Source organism: Ursus americanus, chromosome 5 (assembly GCF_024610735.1).
Source record: "Ursus americanus isolate L20-20 chromosome 5, mUrsAme1.1.p, whole genome shotgun sequence".
NCBI classification, from domain to species: Eukaryota; Metazoa; Chordata; class Mammalia; order Carnivora; family Ursidae; genus Ursus; species Ursus americanus.
This window is the reverse complement of record NC_142131.1, coordinates 28,732,424-28,749,712: the sequence shown is the minus strand read 5'-3', so window position 1 is coordinate 28,749,712 and position 17,289 is coordinate 28,732,424. Positions and strand designations below refer to the sequence as shown.

The following is a 17,289-nucleotide window of genomic DNA, read 5'->3' as shown; positions in this document are numbered from 1 at the left end:
AGGGAGAGAGACAGCCAGTGAGAGAGGGTACACAAGCAGGGGGAGTGGGAGAGGAAGAAGCAGGCTTCCGGCAGAGGAGCCTGATGTGGGGCTCGAACCCATAACGCCGGGATCATGCCCTAAGCTGAAGGCAGACGCTTAACGACTGAGCCACCCAGGCGCCCCCTACCACTTCCTCTTCTATCAGAGGATCAGAATGATCCTCGTCAGACAATCTAACCATTTTCCCCTCTTATTAACTTCTTTTAGTGCTTATTAACTTCTTTTACTTCTATGAGGTGCAAATTAAAGATACTCCATATAATTTAGTAGTTTTAAATGCTTGTGAAATATGATTCAGAAAAACAATAGTGTGAAATTTAACGATAATTTGAAATTTAGCCATATAATTTCATTTGTATTACTGCAGTTGTTCACTTTTCTAAAAGTTTAGTGCTTCTTCCAAGTTAGTGGCTTAATTACAATATGTCCTAAAAAGGACTATCACTTTAAGAGATGAACAGACTCCAAATATTAGTAAATAAAAAGAAAAAATCATAACACCATATTACACTAAAAAAGCATACAGTTTTGCTTTTAAAATACATATTATATCTATATGCAAAAGAAAAATGAAAAAGGAAGATCTATATTATGTTAACTGATTCTCTCTGGTATTGAAATTAGGGTTGTTATCTTTTTAGCTCATCTGTATTTGCTAAATTTTCTATAAGGATAAGAAATATCAGTCCAGTGAGTCTGTCCTGTGTTACTTCACCAATTTTTTCCTCCTCTACACCAGCTGGTTCTATCAGCAAACAGGATAATATAGTTTTTCCCATCTTAAAAAAAAAAAAAAAAAAAAAAAAAAAAAACCTGACTTAGCATTCCCTTCCAAGTACCACTCCATTTCTCTGCTCCCCTACCCTAATACATACTAACAGCGATTCCTCTCCTTTCTCTCTTAAACCCACTCTAGCCAGGCTTTCAGCCCCACCTCTGCACCTAAACTACTTGTCGAGGTCACCAAAATCCTCCACATCAACAAATCCCAAACTAATCACCTTTCTTGACACTGCTGGTACTATTTGACCAGGCAATTGCTCCAGGAATGCCCAGGGCTTAATACTCTGATCTTTTCTCTTTCTACATTCACTCCATTGAGGTCTCATCCATGGTATTTACCACCATCTACAACCTGATGACTCCCAAGTGTAGATCTCCAATCTGAAACCTCCCGACTCATTCATCCAACTGCCTATTTACTATCTCCACTTGGAGACAGTAAGGCATCTCAAACTTAACATGCTCAAGCTCTTGAGTCCTCTTCCCTTTAAAAACTTCCTCTTCATACATCTGGGTTTTAATTGACAGCCAATCCCAAACTTACAGCTGTGTAGGCAAAAAACCTTGTGTCCATCCTTGATATCTTTTTCTTTCACACGCCACATCCAAATCATCAGCAAATCTTGTTCATTCTGCCTTCCAAATATATCCCGAATTTAACCCCTTCTCTCCATTAACCACCAGTCTGATTCAGTCATCATCTTCACTTACCTGGATTACTGCAATAGTCTCCTTGCCAGTCTCCCTGCCCTAGATCTGGAGTCAATTCCTAGTTCAGGAGGCAAAGCAAACCATTTAAAAGCTAAGTTGGATCACCTCATTCCTACGTTCAAAACCTTCCAGTACCTTCACTTCTCACTCAGAGTAAAATCAAAGTACTTACAATGATTTACAAAGCCCTACAAAATCTGGTCCCTTACCCTTCTGACCTTCTCACCTACCACCTTCCCCCTTCCTCTTCATTCACTCTACTCCAGCCATACTGGCCTGGTGATCCTCACACAGGTCAGAAATTCTCCTACTTCAGGGCCCCGACATTTGCTCTTTCTTCTGACTGAATACTCTTCCCAAGACAGCTGCCTGTCACTTGCTCACTTCCTTCAGGAATACGCTCCATTAACAAATTCTCAAGGGTACATTTTCCTGACCATGATAATTTTAAACTCCAACCCAATCTTCATCCTAAACCTTTGTCTTCTTTCCCTGCTTTATTTTTCTCCACAGTGCTCCTTATGACCAAATGATCAACTATATATTGACTTCTTTATTGACTGTCTTCCGTCCACTAGAATATATGCTCCATGAAAGCAGGTATTTTGTCCACTACTTAATCCTCAGCATCAAAAACAGTGCCTAGCATACAGAAGGCATTCATATTTGTTAAACCAGTAAATTACTTCTGTAATTTTTTAAAGTTATTGAATAAACAGTGGAAATGTACAAACAGGTCCCAAGCACCCCACGGACTATAATCTTTTTGAAGCAGGAAATATAGCTGGTACATAACGGGCACTTAACAGTTCCTGAATGACTTCTAAATGTCCATAATGCTCAAAAACCCTCCACCAGCTGCTCCTCTGACTCAAAATAAAATCCAAACGCCCTACATAATCTGGCCCCTCATCCCTCATGACCACGTTCTTAATCTAGGCTTTAAGAAATTTTTAGAAAACCCATTCCTAGAGTAAAGCTGAGTGATGTGTAGCTCTGCCAACCCATGATTTTGGAACTAGCATTATTCATGCATCTCTCTCTTGTCCAGCTGCCATGCCAACTCACTCAATTGAAAGATTAAGGACACTGGCTTCTAATTAGATCAGATCCTATCAGCAATACAAATAATCAGCCCATCAATAGCAGACACTGACTATAAATTGTTCATTTGTGTATATCTATGAACTCTTCCCAACTGATAAGCTAAATGAGTCTTCCCTAAATATACAAACCAATGAATGTTATTTATAATGATATGAAATAAAGGAAAATCATTTCCTTCTTGATTCTTCTACTTTGGGGGCTTCACTTTAAATTCTGAATTTGGACTACAGGCAATTTGTTGTCAGTAGTTCATTTATATACACAACTACAATACTGTCAAATTATTTCACTGTAATACATTTGTCATTCCATGATCATTTGTAACTTTTCATGCAGTAAAAGAGAACATTTCAACCAACCATCTGTCTCCTTTTTTTGTTTTAATCATTTGTTCTAGTCATGTTGCTCTAAACTCTAAATACTTTTTAGAAATAAGGGGCGCCTGGCTGGCTCAGTCGGTAGAACATACGATTCCTGATCCCCAAGTTGGAAAAGGGTTTACTTAAACAAACAAACAAAAGCCTGCCCAGAAATATGTCACATCTTGGGATTTTACTGTAAGGACTGAAATTTAAGTATTACAGATTTTCTCCTTGGATTTCACCAGATCAGTCATTTTAACATACTCTGTAGCAAAAGACGAGTATTTCTTGGCTGAACATTTATTAAGGTAAATTGTAAAAGTCAGAACTGACTCCTCCAAGAAGAAATGCAAGCTAAATAAAATGGAACACTTTTATAATCTGTTGGAAAGCAGGAATCTGCTTACAGGCAGTATTTCATCATTTTGTTCAATGTGGTAAAATATTACTTGATTTGAAGTGTATTTCAAAAATTAATTTATAAGAACCCTACTGTACCACTGAAGTGACAATCCTCAAGTAGTTGGCCTTTTGTAAAACCAGAAATCTTATTTATGTGAAGATAAAAACAACCAGCTCATCTAGCTGGGAATGTGCTGCAGATACCATTATACCGTTTTTTCTTTCATTAACAGCCATCTTGGAACACATGGAATTAACTAAGTCAAAGATCAATAAAATACTGAAATTGCCTAGAATTTTATGTGCCCTTTATAAAAAAAAAAAATGGATCCAACTTACATATATAACATGGCAAATATGCTGTTAAAGACAATAATGTATTTGGACACTTGTCCTTCGAAGGACAACAGTATGCTACAGAAATCATAAGCAGAGTGTATTTTCATACTTGCAACCCTGGATTTATGAGCACAAGAGAATTTACAATGAGAAGCCTGTGCCTCCTCATAATATGCTAACAGCTCAGGGCTCCAAACACTTTCAGCATCTCAAACTAAAATGTTTGACATTTCAAAATTCCAGCATTTTCATTTTCTTCAGAAAAGCATTGTTTACATATGTGAAGGCTTAAAATAAATACCTTTTGGTAGGTATAGCACACTGAAAATTTGAGAATTATTATACAATTTAACATTAACTCTACACTGATAATCTATTAGTTCACTTTTAGACTTATCTCACCAACTAAATAAATTCTAAGATTCTTAAAGGCAAGATAAAGGTCTTAGAACAGCTTTGTATTTTTGTGCTGAAAATACAGAAGAATGAACTACACATATGGAATAATCCCAAATCTGCAAATAAATATGTCTTTGAACAGTTAGAAGAGAGACTTAAAAAATCCTGATTGTAAAGTTCACTGAACACTTCCATGACATTTCCAAGTCAATTAACCCTAACACAGTAAAGATTCAAGTAATGCCATGAAGAAAATGGCTATTCTGGAACTATGTACAATTAAGTCAGGGTGATGCAATAACATATCAATATTGTACAATACAGTAAGGATACCAGACAAGGTTGTCCTTCCATATATGGTCCAATGAATCAGACACACTTTATTTTTTTAAACTATACTAGTTACAGAGGCAATAAATATCAGTAGAATCTGAATCATTCAATTGAGTAAAGGCCATGAAAATATTTATTAAGAAAAATTATAGGGGCGTCTGGGTGGCTCAGTCAGCTGGGTGTCCAACTCTTGATTTAAGCCCAGGTCATGATCTCAAGGTCATGAGATTGAGCCCCATATCAGGCTCTGAGCTGGCCATGGGATTCTCTCTCTCCCTCACCTCCCTCCCCCTGCCCTTGCTCTCTCTCTCTCTTAAAAAGAAAAAAAAAAAAAAAAAGGAAGAAGAAGAAGAAAAATTATAAGCCAAACACTTTGCTCATAAATTATTCCTAGGGGCACTTGCGTGGCTCAGTTTGTTGAGCCTACAACTCTTGATTTCAGTTCACATCATGATCTCAGGGTCAAGAGATGGAGCCCCACATTAGGCCTCACACTGGCCTCAGGCTCCATGCTGGCCATGGAGCCTGCTTAAGATTCTCTCTTTCCCCACCTCCCTCACCCTACCTCCTACGCACGCACCTTTCCCTCTCTTTCCCTACCTCTCTCACCCTACCTCCTGCGCATGCTCTCTCAGAAAAAAAAGAAAAGTAAAGAAAAAATATTCCTTCACATAAATTATACTATCTAATAGTACCTGAGTTGATGAAATAGATTTCTTTTTTTTTTTTAATAAGTTCCTTGCCCAGCGCAGAGCCCAACTTGGGGCTCAAACTCACAACTGTGGGATCAAGACCGGAGCTGAGATCAAGCATCTGGCATTCAACCACCTGAGCTATCCAGGTACCCCAAATAGATTCTTTTATACAATATTCAACAAATATTCACTTAGTAACTACATAACCTGAAAATACAGGGTGACTGAATGAGATAAAATTATCAACGAGAAATACTAGGACAAGTGAAAAGAAAGTAGAACAAGCTTTGAACAACAGTAACTATAAAAAAACGCATTAAATGAAAAAAACCCAAAAATATAATATAAACCCAAATTAAAATGAAAGAATATAAATAAAAAAATGGAAAAAATCACACACAAAAGTTTGGAACCTCTTATGAGATCCAATGACTCTTTTAAGCATGTCCAAAATAATAGGTTACTACTTATAAAGCACTGACATCTGGGACTAGTTTATCTCTATTTTTAATAAAGTAAACTCAAGAACATCCTTTAAAAAGGTTAATCTCATTCAGCTGCACTTCCATATGCCTTCCTGAGCGAGAGAACAAGTGGCAGAGATAAAGTTAGATCTGCTATAATTACATAGAAACCAAAGACCTATATAATCTGCCTACAAGACTCCATTGAGAAACACTGATTCAAAAGGTTAAAGGGTTATATGTAATTTTTGTGGCTGATGTTGTCAAGTTGACAATAAATAAAACTTAAGTTAAAATAAGCTAGGCTTCATTAATGCAATACAAATATACTGACGTAGCATTGACTACATCTTACTATATGACATAGTATGACTACAGGAATACATTGCAGCCCCTTGTTTGGGTCTAAATCAGCTCTGTGAATCTAAACAAATGAAAAGCCCACCCCAATTTCAGCAGAAACTAAAAATGCTACTTTTCAAAGTGGTTGAAGAGGTATTGAATTGCTAAATTACTGGTTGCTAAGGTCACCTTTTACTGTTAAACCTAATGGCCTCTTTTCAGCCTTCATTCTAATTATCCTCATTACGCAACTCTTAACAGAGTTGACCATTTCCTCTTATTAACTATCCTCTTAACTTCCCCCTATTGTTTTTTTTAACCTTCTGGTGTCCTACCCCTCTGAGCACTGTCTCTTTCCCTAGTTCTTCCGTTCAATCTTAAATGTCAGTGTTCTCTCAGGTTTTGTCTAAACTGCCTTCTTTTCTAAACAAGAGAAGTTCTCCCGGGGCAAGGGGATAGAGGGGTTGTTTGCCCATTCCCATGCTTTAATTACTGCCTACAGTTCTAAATGTTTATGCCCAAATCTGTCTCATGTAAACATGTATTTTCTTTTGCAACTCTGAAGAACTCCCCCTTTCCTCCACCTGGCAAAAAAAGTTGTCAGGCTTTAAGACCTAAAATGTCACTACCTCAGTGAAGCTTCCACCAGCTTTTCCAGTGTTAGAAACAGCTTTCGACTCTGCCATCTTATGAGAACCTCACAAAATAGACAAGTATCATAACGTTTCTAGAAAAGAGGACACTTAAGTTTGAAGAGATCAAGCAACTTGAACAAGAAAACATTACCACAAGTGGAAAACAGGAACTTAAAACCAGGTTGTCTCACTTCAGGCCCAATGCTATTTCTAATACACCATGATACTCTCAAAAGAAAGGAGATTCAGAAATTTAGCAGTTTTACTATTGTTAATACAAATTAGTTTCCTCTGTTTCTAGAAATAAAATTACTAAAATTATTTTTAATTACACACAGAGCCGAATTGGTTAAGATAAAAGAAGAACTTCTTTAAGACAAAACAGAAAATAATTTAGAAAAAAACTAAAAGCAATAAAAATTGACAACATCCAAAAGAAAGGAATAAAAAGAAAAATAATTCTTTACTAAATGAAAAAACAAAATCTGGAAGCCAATAATCAAATACACAGTCTTGATTAACCAATAAATGATGTATAGGATCTGCTTTTCTAAAATGATCTAAAACTCCCTAAGTCTGGTTTTATTTAAAGGGAGAAAGGAACAAAAAAGGTTGATAAATAAGATTAAATTCAGAAAACAAAATCATCGAAAATCCCATCATGAGGAAGTGTTTAGGCATCCTTGAGACAGTCAGTGAAGGATCAAAGGACATAAAGCTTTAGGACAAGAGGCTAAAGAGCAGAAGAGAGGAAGAAGTCAAGAGAGCTGTAAATCAACACTTTGCAGCCACTGTGGTTAAGAATGGTTCAAGAGAGGGGCATCTGGGTGGCTCAGGCAGTTAAGGGGCTGACTCCTGATTTCAGCTCAGTGTCATGGGATCAAGTCCTGCACTGGGCTCTGTGCTCAGCAGAGAGTCCGCTTGGGATTCTTTCTCTTTCTCTCACTCTCTCTCTCTGCCCCTCCCCCTGCTCACATTTTCTCTCTGAAATAAATAAATCTTAAAAAAAAAAAAAAGAATGATTCAGAAGATTCATCAGTGGTTGCTATATAACTAGGAGTTGGTGAATTTAATAAGGAGCGAGACATCTGCATGGCCTCAAAGTGTCCCACATGGAATAATTACTCGGGGAAAAAATAATGGACAACACTTTAACAGAACTCCTCCAGATGCAAGTCCGAGAAAGCCACATCACTATGGTAGTATTCTAGCCAATGGTACATAACATGAATCTAAATATGAGAAAACACCAGCAAATCCAAAGTGATTAACATGCTGCAAAATAATTGGCTTGTATTCTTCAAAGATGCCACAGTACTGAAAAACAAAGGTTAAGGGGGCACCGCAGTGCCTCAGTCACTTGAGCACCCAACTCCTGATTTCAGCTCAGGTCAATCTCAGAGTCATGGGATCAAGCCCCACGTGAGGCTCCCTGCTCAGAAGGGAGCCTGCTGCTCCCTCTACTCCTCCCCCAACTCGTACTCTCCCTCTCTCTCTCTCATAATAAAATTTAAAAAAAAAAGAAAACAAAGGTTGAGGAACTATTTCAGATTAAAGGAGACTGGAAGAGATACAACAACTAAATGAAGTACATGATCCTGGACTGGATGCTGTACTAGATTGGAAAAAATGCTAAAAATAAATTATTTACTGGGACAAATGACAACATTGGATTAAAGACTACAAATTGTACTGATATTAAATTTCCTGAATATAACGGTACTCGCAGTTGTATAAGAAAATATCAGTTCTTTAAAAATACATACCAAGGTATTAAGAGGAAAAAGATATGATGTATACAACCTAATCTCCAGTGGATCAGAAAACATAATATGAATGGTACGTGAGTGTCTGTGAGTATATGGACAAAGAGAGAAATAAAGCAATGTAGCAAAAAAATTTTTAATTGATGAATCTGCATAAAGGGTAGTTCTTTGTATTATTCTTGCAATTTTTTTGGAAATCTGAAACTATTTCAAAGTCAACCATCAAAAATCAGAGCAGAGCTAATGGATGAATGCATGGAAGGAGTCAAAAGGTTTAACTTCCAGTTATAAAACAAGTAAGTGATGGGAATGCATTGTATAGCATGGTGACTATAGTAAATAACACTGTATTGTATATTTAAAAGTTGCTGAGAGTAAATCTTAAAAAGTCCTCATCACAAGAACAGAAAATTATAACTAAGTATGGGGATGGATGCTAACTAGACTTATTGTGGTGATCATTTCTGAATATGTACAAATATCAAATCACTATGTTATATACCTGAAACTAATATAATGTTACATGTCAAGTATACCTCAATTTAAAAAATGATAGCAGAGAAACAGGGTAAGCTTTAAGTCTTTTTACATTAATTTTATCATTTGGTTTTTAAAAGAATTCCAGAAATATCATGATTTTATAAAAGAATGTAAACTCAAGAGAGATTAAAAGACCACTTCCAGGTGTCTCCTTGTTCTCTTATACAATCCCACTAGGTTGCAGTTCAATGGCCAAAATGTTTCTAATATCTGGAAGCTTCCAGGTATTATACTGTCTACAGCTACTTTTCAAAGTTTTAAACTTTTAATGAGTTGTGCGCATTCTCCAATAAAAGCATCATAAATTTCATCAAGTAGTAAGTAGCATACCCAAGTGCTTGAGAAAATTGGCTTTCAGATTAGAATGTCTTTGTTCAGAGAGTGCAGTGTTGTAGCTTTGTGATCTTGGACAAGTTAATCACTTGTACTCTAATTTCTTTCTTTTTTTTTTATTATTAAAGATTTTTATTTATTTATTTGACAAAGATAGAGACAGCCAGCGAGAGAGGGAACACAAGCAGGGGGAGTGGGAGAGGAAGAAGCAGGCTCATAGCAGAGGAGCCTGATGTGGGGCTCGATCCCATAACGCCAGGATCACGCCCTGTGTACTCCAATTTCTTCATCTGCAAAGTGGAATCAGATAAGTATCTGGTAACAAGCCACTGAGGTTGTGAGGAGAACTGAATGAGATAATAAATGTAAAATTGTGTGCACAAATGCACAAGCACTCCATAAATGTTAGCTATTTTTATTTTAAATCCAACCTGCTTGTCACCTCAACAGCACTGGTCTTAGTCAAAGCCATACATCTTTCTCCAAACCAGGCCCAAATCTGACAAAACAGGAAATCAGAAACGCTAAGAGAAAAACATCTTAGATGTTAACAAACCATAAGAATAAATTAATTTTAAGTAAATCACATGCAAAAACAGGCTGAGGCTGGGATGCCTGGGTAGCGCAGTCGTTAAGCGTCTGCCTTCGGCTCAGGGCGTGATCCCGGCGTCCCGGGTTCGAGTCCCACATCGGGCTCCTCCGCTGGGAGCCGGCTTCTTCCTCTCCCACTCCCCCTGCTGTGTTCCCTCTCTCGCTGGCTGTCTCTCTGTCACATAAATAAATAAAAAAATCTTTAAAAAAAACAAAACAAAACAGGCTGAGGCTGACTTATAGGGTAATTCAACAGCCGAACATTTTGCTAATAAAAAGTGTAAAGTTGCGGGGCGCCTGGGTGGCACAGCGGTTAAGCGTCTGCCTTCGGCTCAGGGCATGATCCCGGCGTTATTGGATCAAGCCCCACATCAGGCTCTTCCGCTATGAGCCTGCTTCTTCCTCTCCCACTCCCCCTGCTTGTGTTCCCTCTCTCGCTGGCTGTCTCTATCACTGTCAAATAAATAAATAAAATCTTTAAAAAAAAAAAGTGTAAAGTTGCAACAAGCTTCCTATTAGAACAATCCATCATCTAAATGCACTGAATGAAAAATGAAATTAGTTATCTTACCTGAGGAAGGGGAGGGGCAGAAAACTGTATTCCACATGCTGTATATGAGTTCAGTCAGCTTAGTACAAAATTTAAACCCAATTTCAACTACTAGCAACTTTCCAGATTGCCCGATCTTGTTAGTAAAATTTAAATTAAATTTTAATTATACTCTTCTGACACCTGCAAAGCCATCAGCACAGCTACTTTCACTTAATTCAGCATGAATCTAGTGACAGCCTATCATGTGACCATAGTCTAGTAATGAGACATTAAAAATGAGAAATGTAAAAATGATTACGATAAAATATAAAGTTACCAGAATTCTGTAAGTTTAAAACCCCTCCCACCAAAAAGTTTGGGGAAGCTTTCCCACCATTTTTCGATGGTACTTAAATATTTTTACTTTTGAAAAACTATACACTGTTCAGTATTTGTTTTTAAAATTCACGTTATTAATTTGTAAAACTTTAGAATTTGTTCACAGTCACACACTAAATATTCTCTACTGATGCTTATTACTGTGTTTGGAAATGAGGTTTTTTTCTCTGTAATACAAAGGATATTACCCAAAAACATGAATGTTCGTACAAACGGATTGTCCATTCATAAAGCGCTTAAAAATCTCCATACTCCACAGTCAGAGAATAGTTTCCCATAAACAACAATCACTCTAACGCGCCCTCTTAACTCCCCAAACACTTCTTTCACCATAACACGCGCAATTCTCCAAGTTTGATCCAGCAAATATTAAATTAGCTACAAGTGTTTGTTCACAGCTCAGATTCCTGTGCCCCAATCCAGACCAACTCAGAGTCTTTAGGAATGAGACCTGAAGCTCTCCAAACAGTTCTTTTCTCACTAGAGTTTGAAAACTACGAAAGACCCCTACACACATTTTTCACCCCAAACTCTCCAACGACTCCCACCACTCCCAAACGACCCAACCCCGCCCACCAGCGGGAAACGTTACCGCCCGGCCCCGGTACGGTCCCAGGGCGACCTCACCCTTCCCCCAAGAGCCCAAGCCTGGTTCCCTCTCCTCCAGGGTTCCCAGCTCCTCAGTCCCGCCCCACACCCCAAACCTTTCTCCTCACTTCTTCAAATCGCTGCTAAAGAGGCCGAAGGCGCCGGAGGGGGAAATGGTTGAAGTCGCCTCCTGACCCAGTTCCGTCGCCTCCCCTCCTCCGGACTGTTCATTGTAAGCGAAGCTGTTGCTGGACATTGCTGCGGTGCTGGCTGGGGTCTGGTTGGTCCTGCCGAGGGTTCTCTCTGAAACGCTCCCGTGCCGAGGGCGAAGAACAAAACTACTTCTCAAGCTGAGGGGCGCGCGCAGGCGCTTCCGGACTCGTCATGGCTCCCTAAGCCGACCTGGCGGCCCACCCCCTGCGCATGCCCAGTGCGCAGGCTGGCCGGAGCCCACCGTCGGCCTCTCCAGGGCCTGACTGGATTTACCTTCTCCGGGTTTTTGAAGTGGCCGAGAGGCTCTGACCCAGGCTGTGCGGAAGGGAGGTCGTGGGCGGAACGAGGCGGGCCTCTCGGCTTTTAAAGTTTTTTGGAGAGAAATAACCCATTGTGTCCGGTTTGATCCCTTAAGAAGACTTCCCGAGCCCGGACACTTTTACTTGACTCTTGCTGTAAACCAGTAGCATTCAGATTTCTTCTGAAATGCCATTTAACACCCCTGATCAAGTTTCCTAAATCCCTGACGATGGCTTTTCTTTTTGTGGGCAGGTTTCTACTCTTCCTCCAGCTCGCGTTGCCTTGCTTTCACAACCGCCCCCACGAAGCCCTATCCCAGATCTCTCCACTTTAAGGAAACCTCTCCAGATGGTGCCTTTGGGGATCCACTGACAAGTGTTCATTCCAGTAAAAGCTTCGAATGAAAATCCAGGAGCCAGCATTCCCAGGAGCTAAAGGAGTTCTTCCCACTGGCTTCTGGCTACAATATACAAAGTAAAATAGAGCCACATTAGGTGCCAGGAGTAGTGTAGCAATCAGGACACGTCTTTACTGCTTTCTTTCTCACTGTTAACACTCCCGAACATCTATTAGGGATGTTGCACTGAAAGTTGCCTGGCCCCTCAGTAGCACTTGATAAGCCTCTTTCTGGGCATAATTTCCCCCAGGCTATCGCTCAAAGAAATTTCAGCGCCTTCCTTATCTTTCCCTATTCTTTTCCCCCTGGGCACACATTGAAACTTGAAGACCCGGAGGCCAGAAACTGTCAGAAGTACCGCGAAACACTAACTGGGGAGCCCAGCCCCTCTAGGAGGAGGGAGGAGCTTGTTCAAGGATCAACTCCTCAAAGGCCATACAGAAAATCAGGAAATCCCATCGCACACCTATTAAAATAACCCAAATCTGGAACACTAAAACACCAAATGTGACACAATAGGAACTCTCTCTCATTACTGATAGGAATGCAAAGTGGTACAGCCATTTGGAAGACAATTTGTCAATTTCCTAAAAAATTAAAGGTACTCCTATCATACAATCCTGCAATAGCACCCTTGGCATTTACCTAAGGGGTTAAGAAATATACCCACCCAAAAACGTGCACATGGATGTTTATAAAAGCATTATTCATGATTACCAAAACTTGGAAGGAACCAAAATGCCCTTCAGTAGGTGAATGAATAAGTAAACTGTGGTCCATCCAGACAATAATATTCAGTGCTGAAAAGAAAGGAGAATCAAGCCATGAGAAGACGGAAGGGAAACTTAAGTGCACATTACTAAGTAAGAGAAGCAAATCTGAAAAGGCCACATAGGGTATAATTCCAACCCTACAACATTTTGGAAAAGGCAAACTATGGAGACAGTGAAAGCATCCGTGGTTGCCAGGGGTTGGAGAGGGGAGAGAAGACATGAATAAGCAGAGCAAGGAGGAATTTTTAGGGCAATGAAAATACCCTGTACCATACCATAATGACAGATACATGTCATCATACATTCGTTCACACCAGAGAATGTACAACACCAAGAGTAAACCCAAATATAAACTATGGACTTTGGGTGATAATGATGTGTCAGTGTAGGGTTCATCAACTGTAACCAAGTGTACCACTTTGCTGGAGGATGTTGATAACGGGGAAGGCTATGCGTATGTGGGGGATGGAGTACATGGGAAATCTCTGTACTTTCCTCTCAGTTTTGCTGTGAACCTAAAAGTTCTCAAAATAAAAAAATGAAGTCTTAATTTAACAAATGAAAATAAATTTAAAAAATAAAGGCTACACTATTACTGTGTAAACACCCATGAAGATGACTCAATCTTTAGTTGGAGAGGAGGAAACATCCTCCCAATTTCATAGTCTGGACAAAACTTGACAGGTTTTTATTTCAGTTGTTAAAATACCCCTCCAGAGATGCAATGATGAAATTTGTTATATGTCAATATTGATGATAATGATCAATTTATGTAACTTTACCTATTGCTGATTATTCATGATGATGATAATCATAGATATACTTAATAGATGGCTTAATATGTACTAAGCACATAAGTGATTTACATATATAATTCATTTAATAGTAAAAGAAGCTAGCTTTGGTTTCCTTTATCTGTAAAATGAGGACATCGATACATACCCTAGAGAATCTCTGGCATATATATCTGGGTGTAGAATTTCTTGGCTGTAGATTACATGCACCTTTACTGAATAGCCTAAATTGTTCTCTAATATAATTTTAGTAGTTCACCTTCCCACAGCAGTGTAGAAAAGAACTTTCCTGGGCACCTGGGTGGCCCAGTCGGTTAAAGGTCCAACTCTTGTTTTCGGCTCAGGCTGCAATCTCAGGGTCGTGAGATCCAGCGTGGAGTCTGCTTAAGACACTCTCCCTCTCCTTCTGCCCTTCTCTTCCACTCTCCCTCTCTCTTTCTCTCTCTCAAATAAATACATAAATAAATAATCCTTAAAAGAAAGTCTTTCCTCACATTCTCACCAACACATGGATTTCTAAAAAGTTTTTATTGTCATCAATATGGTAGATATGAATATTATTTTTGTAATTTTCATTTTCATGGTCATAATGAATTTGAGCATTTTTATATAATTATTGTTCCATTTGCATTTTATTTTCTAGGAATTGCACATGAACATATTTACCCAATATTACACCGAGTAATTTGCTTTTCTTATAGATTTTAAGTTCTTTATTCTTGAGTCTGTCATTTTTAATTCACTGCTTGATTTTACTTGCTGACATTTTATTTGGTAATATTTTTATTCATTCATGCAGGAGATTGACCTATAACATTTTTTACTTTGCCCTTGAATGGTGGAGGTATTATGGTTATACCTTCCTCAAAATGGTGATTGGATAACTTTCTTTTTCTCTTCTCTGGATTATCTTGTATAAGATACAAAGCATATATTCCTTGGGAAAACAGATAAAACTTTCTTTTATGACTAAAAAAAAAATAGAGAGTAGACAAGAAAGAGTTGAGGACACTTCCTGCCAAAAGATTCTAATACTATATTCTAGAAATATAAAAATAGTAACGACATAGTTTGAGACCCACTGTCTCCTGTCTTTTCAGAATTCAAAAACCTTTTATACAGTCATGAGGTTTTTGACAGAGGAAGAAGGTTATGCTTCCAACCAGACGAAATGTCAGCTCTAATAGAACCAAAGGATTATTCTTTGATGCCTGTTACCATACCAAAACCAGATTTTCTGTTTTCTACCAGCATATACAGTATTTCAGGATTATTGTTGAGTAAGCTATGTTTTTTCAAAAATGATTTTTTTCCCCTAACATTTACCAAATTTTTATTGAATTCTCTCATTTTGGTTTCTAGTCAACTAAAGTCTCATGATAATAGATGTTAAGTTTGGTGCATATATTTTCAAACTTGTTTTCTAAGCATGGAAAAACAAACTATATATGTGTATATTTTGCCAAATGTCAACTAAAACTATAATACCATTTTGTATCTTAATTTTTTCTCTTAATATATTATGTATAATATATTAATGTATATATTATAATGTATAATATATTTATATATACATACATATCATGTATATATGTATTATGTAAAATGTATTTTCTCTTAATATATTATGTATAATATATTTGTATTTTAATTTTCTCTCTTGATATATTATGAAAATCTTTCCATACTAATATATACAGCTACCTCTTGCTTTAAACAATAACATAATATTCATTTTCTAAGCATACCTTCACTTATTTAATCGGCCGCCTATATAACAACTTCGCCCATACATGTTATTGCACAGTAGCATCGATATTTCCAGAAGTTAGGAATCTACAAGTCCATAGTTAGATTAAATGACATGCACACTTAAAACTTTAATAGGTATTGCCAAATTTATAGCCCCAAAAGAAGGTACCAATGATCTCTCCACTGGTATCGTCTATTTTACTATACCATTTCTAGTGATGAATATTATAAATACTTTTTTTAATTTTGTTAATCTTGGCAAAAACAAATAAAACCCTCCTTATTATTTAAACTTTCATCTCATTTATTATAAGTAGGGAGATGATATCATTTAGTGTCTCTTCAACACAGGGTGCTAGGAAACTTCTAAGACTAAAACTTAGAAACTCGCCAGGGGTTGGAGAAGGGAGAGGGGGGATAAATAAGCAGAGCAAGGAGGGATTTCTAAGGATACGTCTAAGACTCAAAGGTGACACAAATGGTAATTTTGCTGGAAGAGGACATACAAACCAGCACTTTTCCAGGGAAACATAGATATATGATCACCCTAGATATGATGGAGTTAAAGCATATATTTAATGGCCATGCAAATTTTTCTTCTATTAATTATGCAGACTTGGTATTTGCTTATTTTTAAGTGGGTTATCCATCTTTTTGATTTATAGGCACCTTATATTATTATAGATAGTGAAGGTTAATCTTTTCTCATTATTTTCTAGGAGAGTCTAAGTCGTAAAAATTGATTCCAAATGTTGTAGAAAATCTGAATAGATTAAATAATTATAGAAAAATTTGAAAGACAGAAATCTACAACCAAAAAGGAACTAAACCAATGCAGTTCTATTAGGCCTATAAGGAGTTTGTTATTTCTGTTATTTTAAACTATTATTAACTTTTAAAAAAGAAAAAGACAAAGTACTTTCAAATTCATTCTGTAAGACTAGCATGACTAATATCCAAACCCGATTTTTTTTAAAAAATTTATTTATTTATTTGAGATAGAGCAAGAGAGAGAGAGAATGAGAGAGAACTAGCAGGGGAATGCAGAGGGAAAGGGAGAAGCCAACTCCCTGCTGAGCAGGGAGCCCAACGCAGTGTTTGATCCCAGGATGCTTAACTGACTGAGCCACCCAGGCGCACCCCTCCACCCATTTTTTTTATGTTTTTTTATTATATTATGTTAGCCTCCACCCATTTGTAATTGGATTATTCCATTTTTTTCGGTGTTGAGTTGCCTCATTCTTTATATATTTTGGACACTAACCCTTTATTGGACACGTCATTTGCAAATATCTTCTCCCATTCAGTAGGTTGTCTTTTCATTTTATTGATGATTTCCTTCATTGTGCAAAAGGGTTTTATTTTGACCTAGCCAATAGTCTAATTTTGCTTTTGTTTCCCTTGCCTCAGAGACATATCTAGAAAAATGTCACTAAGGCTGATGTCCAAGAGATTACTGCCTGTGTTTTCTTTCAGACTTCTATGGTTTTAGGTCTCACATTAAGTCTTCAATCCATTTTTTTAATTTTTAAATTTTTTTTGAGAGAGAGAGGGCACGTACATGCATGTGTGCACAAGTGGAGGGGAGGAGAAGAGGGAGAGGAATATATAGACTCCCAAGTAGGCTCCATGCCCAGTGTGGAGCATGACATGAGGCTCAATCTCACGACCTTGAGATCACAAACCAAGCTGAAATC

The 17,289-nt window shown here is 37.8% G+C and overlaps 1 protein-coding gene across 4 annotated transcripts in view; it reads right to left on the bottom strand.

Moving 5' to 3' along the window:
• Positions 1-11,784, bottom strand: part of AP3B1 (adaptor related protein complex 3 subunit beta 1) — a 248,717-nt gene extending 236,933 nt beyond the window's left edge. For 3 of the 4 annotated variants that reach the window (XM_045796415.2, XM_045796418.2, XM_045796416.2), the window contains exon 1: positions 11,492-11,784. In XM_045796415.2, coding sequence (XP_045652371.1) covers positions 11,492-11,619 — 128 coding nt within the window. In that variant the 5' untranslated portion in view covers positions 11,620-11,784. The remainder of the gene's footprint in view (positions 1-11,491) is intronic. The other variant, XM_087862049.1, reaches the window with a different exon arrangement.
• Between the last annotated feature and the right edge of the window lie 5,505 nt (positions 11,785-17,289).